The 16,871-nt window shown below is 47.6% G+C and overlaps 2 protein-coding genes across 2 annotated transcripts; one reads left to right on the forward strand and one right to left on the reverse strand.

Moving 5' to 3' along the window:
* Positions 1-932: 932 nt before the first annotated feature.
* TSN (translin) lies at positions 933-8,609 on the reverse strand. The gene is made up of 6 exons (XM_014940148.1): positions 8,411-8,609; positions 8,212-8,305; positions 4,517-4,613; positions 3,661-3,776; positions 2,878-2,957; positions 933-2,535 (listed from the first exon to the last, which is right to left on the reverse strand). Exons 1-6 carry the CDS (start codon positions 8,474-8,476, stop codon positions 2,299-2,301), a joined length of 690 nt encoding a protein of 229 aa, XP_014795634.1. The 5' UTR covers positions 8,477-8,609; the 3' UTR covers positions 933-2,298.
* A 261-nt stretch (positions 8,610-8,870) lies between these two features.
* NIFK (nucleolar protein interacting with the FHA domain of MKI67) lies at positions 8,871-14,002 on the forward strand. Its single transcript, XM_014938904.1, has 6 exons — positions 8,871-9,042; positions 9,155-9,280; positions 10,633-10,741; positions 11,244-11,455; positions 12,149-12,229; positions 13,399-14,002. Exons 1-6 carry the CDS (start codon positions 8,905-8,907, stop codon positions 13,573-13,575), a joined length of 843 nt encoding a protein of 280 aa, XP_014794390.1. The 5' UTR covers positions 8,871-8,904; the 3' UTR covers positions 13,576-14,002.
* Positions 14,003-16,871: the final 2,869 nt, after the last annotated feature.

A 16,871-nucleotide genomic window follows, 5' to 3' on the forward strand; every position in this document is an offset into this window, starting at 1 on the left:
CAGACTTTGTAAGCCCTGAGTAAGAGACTTGCTCTTCCAGTTGTCTCTCCCAGAGTACCTGCACCTCTGGTGCAGTCCTGCTGTATCTCCACCAACTCCAGGACACCACATAAGATGCAAAAGCTGGCACACCTAGGATCTGCTGAAAAGCTCCATTGGGCACACAGGAAGCAGACCCGTTGCCTGACCAAACGTGACCGGAGCGCTTGGGACGCAAGTCAGCGCAAAGCCTTAACAAACCAGAAACCTGCCCCACCACGTGGCCTCCCGTCCCAGTCCCACGTGCCAGGAGTCCTCCAGCCCCACAGACTGAGGCTCAGGAAACCTTTCTTTAATTCCCCTGCTCCCACGCGTTTCCTGTGTGACCTTGCTGTGTCTCAGAGCCTTTGGGTGTTGTTTCACGAGCCTCTGGTTCTGGCAGTAGAACTGGCTTAAGCTCCTTCCTTCCTCCCACCTCCACAGGGTTAAAGTGAGAAAGAAGCAAACGGTGGCATCGGGCAAGAGGAGAGAACTACTTTGAAAGCTGGTCTTGTCGTCATGGGGCTCAGGAAGTTACACCCTCCTTTTCTTCAGCTGTGAAAGAGGGATATTACCATCTCCCTACGTTATGTGACATAAGATACGAAGATAAGGACAGACATTAAAGATGATGAGATGCTCTGAAGATGAACCTTGCCACACCTTGGATTTGGTGATGATAAACTCCTCCATACCTAGTGGAATAGGTCAAAATTAAAAGTTAAAAAAAGCTTATGAGATCTGTTTGCAGCTTGACTTCGGCTCCACTCGCCAGCACAAGGGAGTGTCCCATGGAACAGCCAAAGCGAGAAGCTCTATTGCTGTCCAAGCAGAGCTGAAGCCTGAACTTATATTATGATTTAGGTGGGTTCCCAGGAAGGGAAGCAAATAACAACAGACATTGAGACAGGAGGCGGAGTTACCAAATGGCCAAAATCAAAGAACAGCTTTTATTGGCCAAAATAACCAAGAAATCATTTTTTTCCAATAAACAAAACAAAAACTTAACTGAAACAGTGGGAAATCTTTGCTAACAAAATGAAACACTAACAAACCCCACATCAACTTGGCTGTTTGTGTTCATCCTCTGGAAATATTCCTCCTCCTAAGTAAGTTTGTTTTTCTCCTTAACCCTCCTGCACCACCAGAAGTAGGAGGAGAATGGCAAAACTCAAAGGCATTTAGGACAAAGGGAACAAACAACCTGGGAGGTATTTACACAAAGGAAAGAGGCTGTTGGTGTTTGCAAACACCTTACATGCAGAGTATCTGAAACTAGTAATTTCCTCTTTTCTGAACGTACAAACATTTTACTACATGGACTATACTTTTGGTGTGGTCTTTTTTTTCTTTAATCCCAGGACACGGGTACGGTTGCAGCCTACGTAGGTTGTTAAAACTCAGGTGCTCCCTGCAGTTTATCGGTTACCGCTGCTCTATTCGGAAACTTTGGTAGTTAAAAAAAATAAAATAACATTGGTTACACCGGGTTCTCAAGGCAAACGATCATGTTAAAACTCAGCACTTACTCGTGTCAGTAAAACAAATACCTGCCACTGAAAGCAGATGTTTGAGAACACCTTGCTCCCCCGGCAAAAGAAATCTTGGAGGAAAGGAAAAATAAACACAAAAGAGAGAGAGATGTGTCCGGGTGCCGCACACCAGTTCCAATGGAGAAATTCTCAGGAATATTTTCACTAGTTTCTCAATTAAGGGGGAGACATTAACAGAACCCATTTTTAAAGATCTGGTTAGTAAACAGCTATGCAAATCTGTCCAACTTACTGACGTGAGTGAAAATTTAAGAAATAAAAAGGCAAAAAAAAATTATCTGTGTCTTAAAAAAAAAAAGTATAGATATTTACATGCTGTGTTTTAAAACACCACATGTACCCGTGCTGCAAGCCCTGCTCACGCCTGTGAAGGTGTGTGAGCAGGGACAGTGGGGACACGTCACTGCCGGCGCAGCGAAGCAACACGACACAACTAAAGGAGAACTGGAGCTCGTGGGAGTCAGTGGCAGCTACTGCCGCTGCGCTCGGGAGGGCACCAGGTTTGACAGAGGAATTCCACTGGAGACAGGGAGCCTCCCGCCCTAATCTAGACAGGATTTTACAAAACATTTTGAGGCCTCACACCCGTACTACACCTTTCGTAAGAAAATAGAGAGCAGCTTTCAGCTGCAGTTCTTCTAAACTACTGTAGGAAGGCTTCGCTAGCACCCCCCCGGAATTGGCAACCGTCTGAGGTAATCAATGAGGCTGTTAAAACGAGCATCCTTCACTTCTCTCCACCCGCACTAATTGTTGCCTCCTTATTGAGTCCTCTGATCGACAAGTCGTAAACCACTTCCTCGATTTTCTTGACGTCGTATTTCAGGCCGTCGTACCGTTTCCTCAGGGAGTCATTCTTCAGGTTGAGGAGACGGAAGCCGGAATCCAGCTCGTTGATAAAGGTTGAGATGCGGAGAGGGCGAGAGTAGTCGCCCGCCGTGACGCTGTTCACTGCCAGTCGGGCCTACCAGAGGGAGACACAGGGGAGAACATCAGCAGAGGAACCCACCCAAATCACATCACTATTCCCAATGGCTATTATACCAAACGAAGCAGTTTTGGTCCAGGCAGCCAGATTATTTATACTCGGGTCTACCTTTTTGTTGAAAACATCCTGGATTTTCAATCAAGTGCCTAGTTTAAATCTTAAGATTTCAGCGAGGAACAATTCTGGGCTAGACAGGTGGTTTGCTAGAGTTCACATGGAGGTGTTGCATATCATAACTTTCAGGAATGACTTGAAAAGTTAGAAAACACTATTTCAAGTCAGTTTCAATCCAAATATATGCATGAATATCTTCCTTACCAGCTCACTGGCGAGCGTTAACACACCAGAAAGATAGTCTTCAATGTCCAGGTGAAAGCCCCGCTCTCGATCAGCTTCAACTAGGATGGAAAACACAGCGGTAAATCAGGTGGCGCTGAACGTGAGCGAAACCAGGGAGCTGAAATTGCATTTGTTTACTGGAGTTAACTTGAAATATCAAATTTTTGAAAAATTATTACAAAATAAAAGTCAGTCTTTTCCTGTATGTGATGCAATTACTGCCGCTTCTCAGCGTTTCAGTTCAGCATCTCATACATCCTCCACTGGACGTGCAATAGGTTATAGTTGATCCAACAGAATAACCGAATTTACATTAATGTATAGGAGAGGGGTCTGCAGTTCGTTCTTAGAAAAATATTTGCCTGAATTTTTTTTTTTTCAAATCCTTTGCTCTGGGAGGATGGAGTTCTCCTACAACATAAAAATTTGATCTGTTTTCTACACTTTTTAAACACCAAAAGCAAAAAGTGATAAAAATAAGCTCTCATCTTTGTATTATTCTTTTAGTAAATTTAGGCAATTTGAATAAATAGTCTTCATTGATGATGAATTTATTACTAAATACTTTTGTTCACATTAGATTTGCCATTTTCCACCTTCTAAAACAATTTCCTGTTTATATAATGAAATCAAATGCCAGATAAATTTTGGAAACTATTTCTTGAGAAGAACTGAAGTTCTGCCGTTTCCCTGGACCTCTCAAAGCTACGATATCTAAAAACATCACAAGCTTTTTCCTCTTCAGTTACAACATTAACTTACTCCCAAGTATTTCTGCAACAGCCTCTCGGGTCACTAACGTTTCTGACTCCAAGTAGACAACAAACGCTGCCAGAAACACCAACCGCTGGAGCACAAACCTCCAGTGCTCATGAAATCTGTCGAAGAAAACACCAAGTCAAGGTATAAATAAGTAACACCTATTACTGGAGAGCTGGGCAACAAGCATACATTATGTATACATTATGTCTTCCACCTTCACACGTAGAACTTTGCAATATTTTTGGCTTATCAAAATGACACCAGCTTAAAGTCATATCCTTGGTACTCCACAGCTTCCCCCTCTCCCCAGACACTACGCCGGGCGCTGGCTCCTCGCACACCTCCTCGGTTCAGGGAGTCTGTCAGGTTGTCTCGCCCACAAGGGCACCCAGAGCTTTCCCTCCCACCCGCCCTCGGCAGATCTGAGCTGACAAGATTCTTGTTCTGTGCAATGTTCTTGCCAGACACCGTCCCCTTCTGGCAGCAAACAAAACACCAAGGTGACAACTTCATGTAGTACCTGCAGCAGCAAACAGCCATTTTGTGACAGACTGAGAGCTCTGCTCTCAGAAACAAGGGCAGCTCCAACAGAACACCGATTGCTTAAACTTTCATTGTTCTTTTTTTAAAAAAGTTTCTAGAAAAAGGATTAGATACTGGGTATTTTTAGTGAAAAGTTAAAAATCAAGAGTTTGAGCAGAAGCATTTTTTATCTGTGGTTATAAAAACCTCACACTTCTCAAACAGAAAGAAGCATTGGGCCCATAAACCTTTAAATCATTCTCCCAAAGTAACGATGCCCGATATGCCCAGGCAATTCCCGCATCCACACCTGGCTGTGAGTGATCCTGCTCACCTGTAATACTGATCAGCGGGAAACTTGGTCTTCAGAGACTCCAGCTGCGTTCTCACGGTGCCAAAGTGTTCACGAGCCTTCTGACATTTCTTTGGTACTGAAAAAGAAACAGCACAACATCAGTACTCGACAGAGAACAGGGTTCTGTAAACAGAGAGTTTTCCAGTCTGGTGTTATGGGTGCTCCTTTGCTGACCGAGACAGCCCACTCGCATTCAAATCAGCCTCAGAAATACCCTCTGTCGCACCAGGAGTCACACAGACAGATATAATCCTGAGTTTTGGGCTGTCTGATCTGCTCTAGACCTTGGCTTTGAACTTAAGACAAGATGCCCCAGTGTTATTTAAGAATCACTGCTAATCGTGAGTAATTACTGCTACTATAAAACTTACATCATGGATGAAGAACCCATTCTGTAATGGGCACTGACAGAGGAAAACGCTGGAAAGGTCATGCAACCTACAGACCAAGAGGCATCGGGGAATACATCCCTTCAGGAAATGACATTTTATTTTAAGAAACTGGGTTTTAGCCCATGTATATTGTACCTGCCCAATGTATGTTATACCTCTGCAGAGAAATGCTCCCTTGTTTGTGTACCACCCACTGCCACCTCCTGTTTAGCCATACGAGTTACAGCCACCCTGTGCCCGCAGTACCGGGGCCGACAGAACTACCCAAACCAGTACTTCTGAACTGCAGCCGCCTCAGGAATCCTGGTCACGACCCAGGGAAGACAGAAGATCAACCCGACAGGCTCTCCTGCATCTCGACGTATAGAAGATAGGATTATTTAAACAAGATCCACAGAAGCTAAATCTGGAAGCTGTGATGAATTATTTTTATCAAACAAGCCCCACTAGGAGTCACTGGATCACCACAGATGCTTTGCCTAACTTAACACAAAGTGTCTCAAGAGCAAAGACATACTAAATTGAGTTTCAGCCTCCAAAGACCTTGCTTGTCACGCAGAGTCCTGTCAGCTAACAGCTGGCTGCAGCACACGTTGCCCTGAACAGCTTTCCGAGCAGTTCCCAAACTCTGTTTTGGACAGGGAGCAGAGAGAGTGGAAAGAGAGAGATCTCTAGCCCTGCTGTGGAGGCTGCTGGCCTGAGGCTCTGCTGGTTTTCCTTCCCTTCCCCACAGCTGAATAAAGGCTGTGACTGACAGAGCTTATCCCACAGCTAACACAGTCTTGTGCTCGCTGCAGAGAGACCAGAGGAGCTGGCACCGTGAACAGCAGTTACACAGAATCACAGAATGATATGGGGTTGGAGGGAACCTCTGCATCCAGTCCAACCCCCCTGCCAAAGCAGGTCCTCCCAGAGCAGGTTGCACAGGAACGTGTCATTGAGGGTTTTGAATGTCTCCAGAGAAGGAGATTCCACCACCTCTCTGGGCAGCCTCTTCCAGGGCTCTGCCAACCTCAAAGTAAAGAAATTCCTCCTCACGTTTAGATGGAACTTCTTATGATCAAGTTTGTGCCCATTTCCTCTTGCCCTGTCACTGAGCACCACTAAAAAAGATGCCGTCTCCCAAAAAAGCCGTCTCCTGCTGGCACAAGGGAGAGGGCACAAGAAGCACCACAGCTTCTGTCGGCAGCACCAGCTTAAACCACCCGCGGCCACAGAGCTGCAGTCACCAAGCATCAGGAGTTACCTGTCACCTGTGAACTTGTAGTAATTTTGGTTTTTTATTAATTAGTTATTAGTCTATATAGTTTATTTATCATTTAATATTTTTATAGTTCAATATAGTTATTAATAGTGTTAATATATTTATTTATTCCAAGATGTAAGCAAAGATAAGGCTAAAAAGCCTTGATGCTAAGAAGTCTTGCCAGAACTCCACTGCAATGAATAATCCTTTTCCATAGTTCCAAGAGACATCACTTATCCTTTTTTAATCTGCTAAGGAAGAATCACTGTATTTTCTTAGTAAAAATACGGTACAGACTCAACAAACGAGACGCTGTAGTAAAGCCAAACAGCCATTCAAGGGCACTACACTGCACAACTACAACCATTATCAAATAAAACTGTAGTCTAAACATGTGACATCTGACAGGTGCTACTTACCCCTGTAACAATCCTTCTGGTAATTGGCATTATATCATTCTGCTGTAAACTTTTATTAATCTGAACCTTTATTGACTTTCTTTATTATGCTTGGAATTGATGACAAACTGACAGGTCTATTAGCATGAGTTAACTCCTAACCTATTAAGCATGCATTCATTATCTTTGGTATGACAAGAATTAAGATGAGCTTCTTTTTTTCCCTTTTTTTTTTTTCTACTTTTAACTATTCCAAATCTCTTCTCAGACTCTGCAAGTTCCAGAACCAGTTCTCTCCCAGAAAAATCAAGTGTGAAAAATAGTGAGCCAGGTGCAGATCTCCACTATTAAACGCCGGAAAGCAACCCCTGACATTGACACCCACGCAACACAACTGTCACAACTTCCAGGGGCTCACTCAGCTTAGAAAAATGAGTGTATTAGCCAATTAGTAGTCCTAATTTTTAGCACTGCCAGATTTCTTAAGTAGGTGGAAGCTGCACTTGCCAGCAGAGGTCAAACCTCCGGTGTCGCACGTTGCTAAACACGTATCCTCTCGGAGGCCAGAGAAATCCCAGGTCTCCAGCTCCAGCAGGAACGTGCTGCTGAATGTCACCAGGCTGATGACAACCAGTCAGCTCTGCAGGTGAATAAAACAACATCTGCTGAGGTTCCTTCTCCTATTCACCTTCAGAGGGTGGCCTGCCAGGTATCTCCCCTTCCCCAAATTCCTCTCAAGGGTTTCCAGGAAAGTCAGAATGGATGCTTCTTGTCAGGAAATATTCATGGACTTGAAAAACAGCTTTTAAGTCACATATTTAAGAGGAAAAAAATCTCACTTATTCCAGTAGTTTCACCAGTAAGTCTAAAAATGAGGATGGGGGAACCAAAATTTTATGTGGCATCTAGGTCTGTTCTTGTGCCCTGGGTGAAACGGGTTGGTCCGAAACATTAAATACCTTAAACAAATTTGGACTGAAAGCAAGGAACCAGGCCAGCTTTCACCCAAACCTCAAAAATACCAGAACAATTCCAGTTGCCACTCAAACGTACATCGAGCACAGCTCCTGCTTTATAAGCCATTGCAAACTCCCTTTAGATTTTGCAACACTAAGCAGATTTTACACATACAGACACACACAGGTCAGTCTCACACAAACCAGACCAAAGTCCTGCCCTCCCCACAGCGTCCTGAACGGCCCCCTGAGCGTCCGGTGTCACGGCTTTTTAGGGGGCGGGGTGAAGGGGCCAGGAAGAGGAAACAAATACAAAGGCCCAACAGGTGATGGTGAAATTAGCAGGATATATAAATCTACGTGCACGTCACTTAGAGGGAAATCTGTGAGCGAATTCTACAACCCAGGAAGTGAACACCCGCAAAAAGAGCCCAATTCTGCACGGAGACTCTGAAACACCGGCATGGGGCCGGGAGAAGGGGAAAGAACAGTTTCCTGAGGCTGAACGGCAGGTTTTCCACTTGCTGGGCTTGAAACCCCCCAGGAGACCGCCCCCGCCACAGCAGCCTCTGAGAAGCCCACGCTTGACACCCCAGGAAAGGGGCGCCGGTGACACCGGGGGGTGTTCCCGCGCCCCCCCCTCGAACGCCCGTCCCCCGCTCCCCAGCGAAGGCGAACTCACTGTCCTGGAAGCCGGCTCCCTGGTGCACGCCCTGCAGCAGCGTCAGGATCTCCCGGGCCGTCTGCTCCAGCGCCTGCACCACCTTCCGGATCTCCTGCGGGGACAGGCCGCCGTCAGGCAGGCATCGGGCCGCGGGCCCCGAACACCCCGCCGCCCCACCTCAGCCCGTCCCCGGTCCCGTCCCCAACCCGCCGCCCACCTCGCGGATGTCCTGGTCGGCGGTGAGGACGCCCTGCAGCACGATGAACATGTCGCTCACCGACATGGTGCCCGCCGCCGCCTCCCGCCGCTGGGGCCTCCCGCGCCCGTAGGGGGCCTTCTGTACCGCCGGCGCGGGGGCTGCCCCGCGCGCTGCCTGACCGCGCCTCAGCCGGGCTGCCCCGCGCAGTGCCTGAGGGGCGGGAAGAGCGAGATTGGCGGAGAGGACGGCGCGAGCGGGTGCTCGCCGGGAGCTACTCGCCCCGCGGGGGTGTCCGTGACCCAAGGCCGCCTCCCGGTGCGGCGGGGCCCGGCCCCGTGCGGCGGCAGGGACGGCGCCGCGTTGCTAGGCGACGTCGTCGAGGGGGGGGTGGGAAGGAGGGGGAGCACGGCGGCGCCGCGCCCGGTTGCTGGGAGACGGCGCCCCGCGGCTCTGCGCCTGCGCGCCCCCGCCGCCGCGTGCGGGGGGAGTGACGCGCTTCCGGCGGCGGCAGCATGGCGGCGGCCGAGAAGGAGGCGGCGGCGGAGGTTCCAGCGTCCGCACCCACGGCGTCGTTCCTGGCCTTGGAGCCGCGGCTGCAGCGCGAGTTCCAGCAGAAGGTGCAGCGGGTCCGCAACAAACGGGCGGCCAAGGTGAGCGGGGCGCCGGAAAGGGGCGGGGGCGGCCGGGCCGGGCTGGGCCTGTGGTGAGAGGGCTGCCTTGTGCCCCGGGCCCGCGGTGAGAGCGCTGCCTTGTGCCCCGCAGGAGGAGCTGACGCCGGGCGTGGTGTACGTGGGGCACCTCCCGCGGGGTGTCTGCGAGCCGCAGATGCACGAGTACTTCGGGCAGTTCGGGACGGTGACGCGGCTCCGGCTCTCCAGGAGTAAGAAGGTAACCAACCGTCCCGCGCGTCTCTCCCCGCCCCGGTTCCCGCCCGAGACAGATACCGGCGGCCTCAGGCCGAGCCCGGCCGTCTCTGAGGCTACTTCTCGCACAAGCTGCCGACTCGGTGAACGGAGAGAGCTGGCTCCTTTCCCGGGGCAGCTCCGTGTGTCGCTGCCGCCTGCCCGGGGCTCCGCCTTCCCGGCCTCCACGTGGGAAGCGGGGCTGCAGTGTGGTGAGCGGGCGGAGGGGGGCGCCGCGAGTAAGGGCTTGTCCTAAAAACCCTACCAGTGAAAGGAGCACCGCTGCGAATAGGCGGCTCCAGCCACAGTTAACGGAGCCGCCTTTTTCCACGAGTGACGGCTTGTGTGAGGGGGGTGGCAGAATGCACTCGTTCAAGGGAAAGTGTGAAGCAATACACACTTTTTGTTGCTTTTGTGCTTGATAAATTCAGCTTCTCATGCCTGGATTTATCACCGTGTTACATTATTACTCTATACACTTGGTGACAGCAACAATGCAGGATGGTTGTTTCTTTTAACAAATAGGTATCAGTGAGCAGTTTGTTTCAATTGCAGATAAATATCTAAGAATAACATCTTACCAATTTGGGACCTCACAGAATCACATGGGGTTGGAGGGGACCTCTGGAGATCATCTAGTCCACCCCCCTGCCAGAGCAGGTCCACCCAGAGCAACTTGCACAGGAACATGTCCAGGCGGGTTTTGAATGTCTCCAGAGAAGGAGACTCCCCCACCTCTCTGGGCAGCCTGTTCCAGGGCTCTGCCACCCTCAAAGTAAAGAAGTTCCTCCTTGTGTTTAGATGGAACTTCTTATGTTTGTGCCCATTTTCTCTTGTCCTGTCACTGGGCACCACGAAAAAAGACCGGCCCTTGACACCCACCCTTTAAGTATTTATAACCATTGATTGGATCTCCCCTTGGTCATCTCCAGACTAAAAAGACCCAAGTCCCTCAGCTTTTCCTTGTAGGAGAGATGCTTCAGGCCCCTAATCATCTTTGTAGCTCTCTGCTGTACTCTCTCCAGCAGCTGCCTGTCATTCTTGAACTGGGGAGCCCAGAACTGGACACAGTGCTCCAGATGGGGCCTCACCAGGGCAGAGTAGAGGGGCAGGATGACCTCTCTCGAGCTGCTGGTCACACTCTTCCTGATGCACCCCAAGATGCCATTGGCCTTCTTTGCCACAAGGGCACATCTGCTGCTTTTAATGATTTCACTGAACTTTGTGAAATTGCTTGTGTTTAGCTGAGAATGGGCTGTGACTCCAGAAACATAAAATAAGTTTAGCTCTTCAGGTATGGAGGCGTCGTTTCACATTTCTTTCTGTCGTTCCTTGCAGACTGGAGCCAGCAAAGGCTACGGATTTATAGAGTTTGAGTCCGATGATGTGGCTAAGATCGTTGCGGACACAATGAACAACTATCTGTTTTCTGAAAGACTGCTGAAGTGTAAGTCCTTTAATGTGCAAAGGAAATTCATAGTCATTTGTGTTACTGTTTTGGACTATTTAGGGAATCCTGTTTTTTTTTAAATGAAGTTTTATCCCCAAAGGATTTTCTGCAGAACTGAGCTTTTCTTCCTGTGTAAAGGACGTCCTCAGCAGCCTGTTGGTCACTAGTACTGGTTTTTTTCCCCTCTACACAGATAATACTTGTTGTGTAATTGTGTAACATGAAATCTCAGGGAGCAGTGGGGTTTGCTGTGGAGACAGTTCCTTTGATGTGGAAATTCTTTGTCAATTGTAACTGTGTAGCTGCTGTCTGTTTTGTTAGACATAGGGGGCTTTTTTGATTAAAAGATTAATGAAATTAGCGAGTTTCTCAGATATGGTGATAGTAATGCTTGTTTTGTAAAGGATTGTGAGTATCAGCTTTTGAAAAGCAGGTTTCTCTGACTTTTTTTCTGTGTGAAACTGAAAAAGTATTCTGCTGTTTTACATTTGTGATACAGGTCAGTTCATATCTCCAGAAAGGGTCCACGAAAACCTCTTCAAAAACTGTGACAAAAGGTTTCTGAAGCCCTCTCAGCCAGCGGTCCGGCGGTACAACCGGGTACGCTCCCTCCTCCAGAAGGCAAAGATGACGAAGCGACTGCTGCGAAAGGAGAAGCTCTTACGGAAGAGGCTGGCTGAAAAGGGGCTCAACTACGACTTCCCAGGATTTGTAAGTTTGGCATTGTTTTGATGAGTGTTTTATGTAAAACATGTTTTTAAGGTTGTACGAAATACAAGAAAATCATGCTTTGTGTGGAACTATTGAAAAAGCTGGAGCACCGGGGAGACTTGCTATCATTAAGAACTGTATAGAAGTTTCTGGAAATTAGTGTAATGCTGTTGCTGGGTTGTAGAGAAGTAAATAATTAACACAAAGGGAAGACGTTCCTTTTCTTCTGTTTGTATAAACTGTAGGATGTCTTGGGGTTTTCAAGTCTGTCTGTGGATCACAGAAGAGCAACAGGAGCTTTGCCCAAGCCCCGAGGGAGGCATTTTGGGAAGAGGGGGGGTAGGTATTTGAAGGCAGGTCCCAAGACTAGAGCTTCCATCCCTACGCCTTGCCTAAGCTAAACAAGTGATTGCTCGTTTGCAGAGTGCTTGGGTGAAGTGAGTTGAAGTTCAAGCACTGCTGTTTAACTGCTGTTTTTAAAAAATGCCCAGTTTTCTTACACTACTTTGGGTGGTTTTGTTCAAACCAGATCAACTCTGTGGCACTGCAAGTCATTTTATTAATGAGAACTTAGTCACTGTAGCAAAGATTTTCTAGTTATGAAGCAAAAAAACCCATAGACTGTTAAATGACCATTTGCATCTTCACACAAAGAAGTTTGTAGTGATCCCCCTGATCTGTCTTGCTTCCTAGGCTGCACAGGAGCTTTCCATAAAGAGAAAAAATGTTAACACATCCAAGAAACCAGAACTGAATGTTTCTTTGAGCAGCCAGGTAAGACCAAAGAGTCCTGGAAATGCCCAGCACCACGCTCCACCATTCACACTGGGGTAGATGTTTCAGGTCTGCAGCTGGTTTCTTTACATTAATTTCAACACCTGATATTCACTTCGATATTACTTGCTTGAGAGATTTTTGTGCCAAAAGCAGCTACTTTGAGATACATTAACACTCTTGAACAGGGTATGTTGGTTGGATCCTCTTGGTCCTTTCTCCTGGGGCAGTATTTAGCAGCACAGGCTTCTGCTCAGCACGTTGTAACTGGCAGTGCTTGGCCTGAGGTGTGTTCAGGCAGCACTAACTTGAGGCAGGAGAAGCACAGGGTGCTGGGTACAGTGACCTGTACACCACCTGCATCTGTGCTGTAAACTGGTACGGAGTGATCTTGCTGACATCCTTCTGTTGGTCTGCACTACATTATAATACCAGCCTGTTTTGACAAAAAGGAAGTTGAACCATTAATACAGTCCCCATTTACCTACTAGACTGTCCCTCCTCCCTCGTGCATGGTATTCCACTATTTTGAAAATTAATGCCAGCTAAAACTAGCAGTGGGATGAAGGGAAAGCTTGGGTCATCAGGACTGAGATTTTGGGCACTGACAGTCTGAAAAGTCTGTAAGGTCTTAATGTTTCTGTTTTATCACTGCTGTGAATTTGGTTTTGTTTTTTTTAATGTTACTGGATTTACTTGTGATAATTGGGAGGAAAACAGGGTAACTCATACATTCAGTCAACTGAGTTCTGAGAACTTACTGAGATAATGAAGCTGGGATGTTTCAGCTCTGCTGTGGGCTTGAATGTGGCATTTCTGTCTGCCAGTCTCAATTATGCTTCCCCTCCTTTGTGATTCTTTTCCTCTTGGCTTTCTTTGTGCTTTGAGTCAGGAAAGGTAAAGTTTAGAAAGCAAATGTGCATAATGACATGTTAGAAAATGTGAGTTAATTTACATTTGCCTTTCACATACACATTTTTGAAGATGATGCTTTTGTCTACAGAAGTACTGTCTACAAAAATAGCTAGCTGTAAAAGGAAAACAATTTGCCCTAGAATGTGGAAATTCTGAAGGAGAGCTGGTCTGAGGTGCCTTGAGGTACCAGAGAGGCAGTGACAACTTCTCTGGCAGATGCTTTGCAATGAATTGTGTCTTTCTGATCTCTTCAGGATCCTACTCCGGTCTGTACTCCAACAGTGCTCGAGCGCCGAAAGGCTTCCCAGGCGGATGATGATGCAGAGGACAATGAAATAACTCTCAGACTGCCCCCTGCCAGTGTCAAGAATGCTGTGCAGAGACCAAAGAAGCAGCCAAGAGAAAAACCAAATCTGAAGAAACAGAAATAGACGTAAAAAGTTGGTGGCTGTAGCCATGTTTTTTGTCAACTCAAAAACTGTTGAGGTGGAGCCTCTAGTTGTTCCACTGCCCTGGCTCAGTTCATCTTGGCTAGACTGTTTCAGTCTTTCTTAGGCAAGGAATCTATTCCTAAATCCTCCCCCTCCTCTTTAGCCATCAGAGGACCTACGGTCTTCTATGCCTTTGAAGATATTCTTGGCTTTGTGCACACCAGTGCCCATGACACTGGTGCACACCTGTGACACGCCTAGAGCTGTGCCAGAACCTTCAGTTAATTCTGTAACTTGTCTCTAGCGCTCGCTGTTTTGAGAGACAGTGTGAGGCTGTCCATTCAGAAGTTGCTGATGTGGGCTGTATATTACCTTTATAATTAATGATGGGTTATAAAAAAAAAATAATAATAATTTTTCAACTGTGCTGGCTATTGGTATTGGTTCTTCTGTTTAACTGAATGTCTGTGTTTCATGCCAGTTCTCACATAGTTAGGCAAATAGAGAGTGAGGGACTTTTTTCCCCAAGAAAGACAAACCTTGAATTTCATCTCCTGTTTGACTGGTCAGGATGTGCCCGTGCTGTGCAGGACAGAGGCAGAATATACTGCGCTGCCTGAGCCAGCCACGGCCTTTCAGCCCTGCTTTCAGCAATGCCTGGGAGACTCACCTTTGCCAGGGTGTGGAGTTGGTTGCAGAGGACTTGGAAAGGAGGGGGATTAGGAAGGTAGTAAGAGGCAGAGGAAAATGAAGGAGGGGGGTTAGGAAGGTAGTAAGAGGCAGAGGAAAATGGCCTTGGTGAACTGTGGAGAGGAGCAAATGGTGACAACTCTTACATCCAGCTGTTCTCAAGAGCGAGCAAGGCTCTTTGAGAAGGTGCATCCAGAGCAGTCTGGGTTGTATTAGGAGTTTTGTTGTCCTTTGGGCCCTGCAGCACCTTATCCCTGTACTTGAGTTTCACTGCCTGTGTGAAACAAGGATATCTTTTGCTTCAGAGGGAGATAAGCACATTGCAGTATTGTAATGAGCATCTGGGTGGGGGAACCAGGAAGGGGAAGGCGGGATTTTGTCACCAGTAGTACGAGTTCAGAAAGCTGAGTGTAGCTTTTTGTTGTGCATCAAGATTTATTCTTGTTCTGACATAACCTGTGTTAGCTGACTGCAGATAACCAGTCCTGTTTGAAAATGCAGTTTCACTGTGCAATTAGAATTTGGATTTTTATTGCAAATCTGAGACCTGCAGAAATCCCAGTTTGGGTTTTGTGGCTTTTACTTGGCTTTTATCTTTTACTGTCTGAGATGAGACATACTCTCCTGCTGCCCTGGCGGCTGTAGGTCAGGCTTGGCAGGAGATTTCAGAGGAAAGCCCAGGTGACGATAACCAGCTGCTCAGGTGGGTGGCTGGTGCTAATTCCCTGGTTATTTTAAGAGTTGGAGTCCTGGCAGAGGAGAAGAAATCTGAACTATTGGCCTGGCTAATTCTGTCCTATCTGGCCTGATCACTTGAATAATCATGTGATCGTAATGACATTCTCTCAGTGACTCAAATTAGATCATTCTGCTTCGCCGCTCTAAACTGTTGGGGAAGCCACTTGGATGAGCGTGTCTTTATATCAGATTCTTGTCACCTGTCTCAGGCACGCTGGGGAGAGATGTTCACCAGCCCAATGGTCACCAACAGTCCTTGCCTTCTAGTAGCTGTGCTGCTGTGTACACCTGCAGGGCTGCTTCTCCATGCGTTGTTTGGTGTGAAACAGGCAGTGTTTACACCTCAAACCCACGGGAAGTACATCCTTAGCTAAGGTTTGAGATAAACGTGATCAGAGTGGTTGGCAGAAATTGTTTACCTTTTAGCAACTGAGATGCAGCCCCGAAAAATCTTTTCTGCCTCGACTTCATATGGCAGAGAGCAGCAGAAGAGATGTGTCATGGTGGCGGTTTTCTTGGAAAATCCATATTCCTGACTTCTGTGCAAATAAAGATGGTTGTTGGGTCAAGATGAATTAGGAATGTGTCTGCACTGTCTGCTGCCTGGAGCTGAGTCTCATGGGCACGGTCTGACACGGGGGGGCAGCACGCTTCAGTTGTGTGGAGACGTGCTGCCCTCTGACAAAGGGAGCACAAGCTTTCCTGGCCTCCCCCATTGATGAGGAAACCTGTCAAGCTGGGAGTGAGTGGCACGAGTAGCGCATCTCTGAAACGATTTGAGAATACGGGAGAAACCCTGTGTGGATCTTAATCCCATATGCCCATTTCTTTGCTGCCGCCACAGTCCTTCCAGGGCTGTTGAGTTAAAGCTGCTCTTAAGAAAGCTTAGTTTATCTGGAGTAACCTCTCCAGCGCTGTTCCATCTTCACCGAAGCTTGAGCAGCTTCCTTCCTGTGCTTCCCCTTCCAACCCCTTGGCCTGCATTTTGAACCTGGACTTGCTTTTTTTTCCTACTCTGCTTCTGTCACCATGCTCCTCTCTGTGCCCAGTTCTCTAAGAGAAGTTCTCTAAGAGAGTTCTGCCCCTGCCTGGAAGCCTGTGTCTGCTTCCTTTCCTCTGTGTTTGGCTTCTTGCTTTTCACGCTCCTTGCCGTGCCTGGGCCATCTCATCCGCCTGCATGAGCTTCCAGGAACTTAATGCTTCTGCAGGTCTCTGGAGAAGGTTTGTGCCTTTAAGCCAGCACGCTGGCTGCTGCTGGCTCTCCATATTCGCATGGCAGCATGAGCCTGGATGGGAAGACGTTCAAGAAAGCTGTGCTTACAATAAGGTTTGCTTCCTGCTGTAATTTTCCTTTCCCTTCCTTTTGTTTATTGGTCTTCCTTCAATTGAGATCAGCTTAGATGGCAAATCTGAAAAACAAGGAAACAAACTTCTGTGCTGTTTGAGCGAAGCGCGACAACAATACCCAGGCTACAGCAGGGAACTCTCAGCAGAAGGGTAGCTTTTCTCAGTGATAATTTCTGTTTTTAGGCTGCCTGTGTTATAAATACACTGCTGTCCTGGGAGATGTACATAAGCAGAGATTCAGACACCTGATACTTGCCAAACATAGTTTCCATAGCAAGTGGACAGACGTGCTGTGTCATGAGTTATGCCTCAGTCCTTGCACTGATTTTTATTTCTCAGCTCTTCAGTCGTTGCTTCATTTTGGACAAACACAAACCTCCTGGCTGCTGATTTTAGGGCAGGCTGAGAGCTGGTTTTACTGGGATGTTGGGAGTGTTGGGGCTTTGGTTTCAAGGCATAACTTGCAAGCTCTCTGCCTTTCTGTAATGAATGACTGTGGAGCTGCTTTACTGAACACCCAC

The sequence above is a fragment of the Calidris pugnax genome, unplaced genomic scaffold (genome assembly GCF_001431845.1).
Source record: "Calidris pugnax isolate Ruff unplaced genomic scaffold, ASM143184v1 scaffold21, whole genome shotgun sequence".
Lineage (NCBI taxonomy): Eukaryota > Metazoa > Chordata > Aves > Charadriiformes > Scolopacidae > Calidris > Calidris pugnax.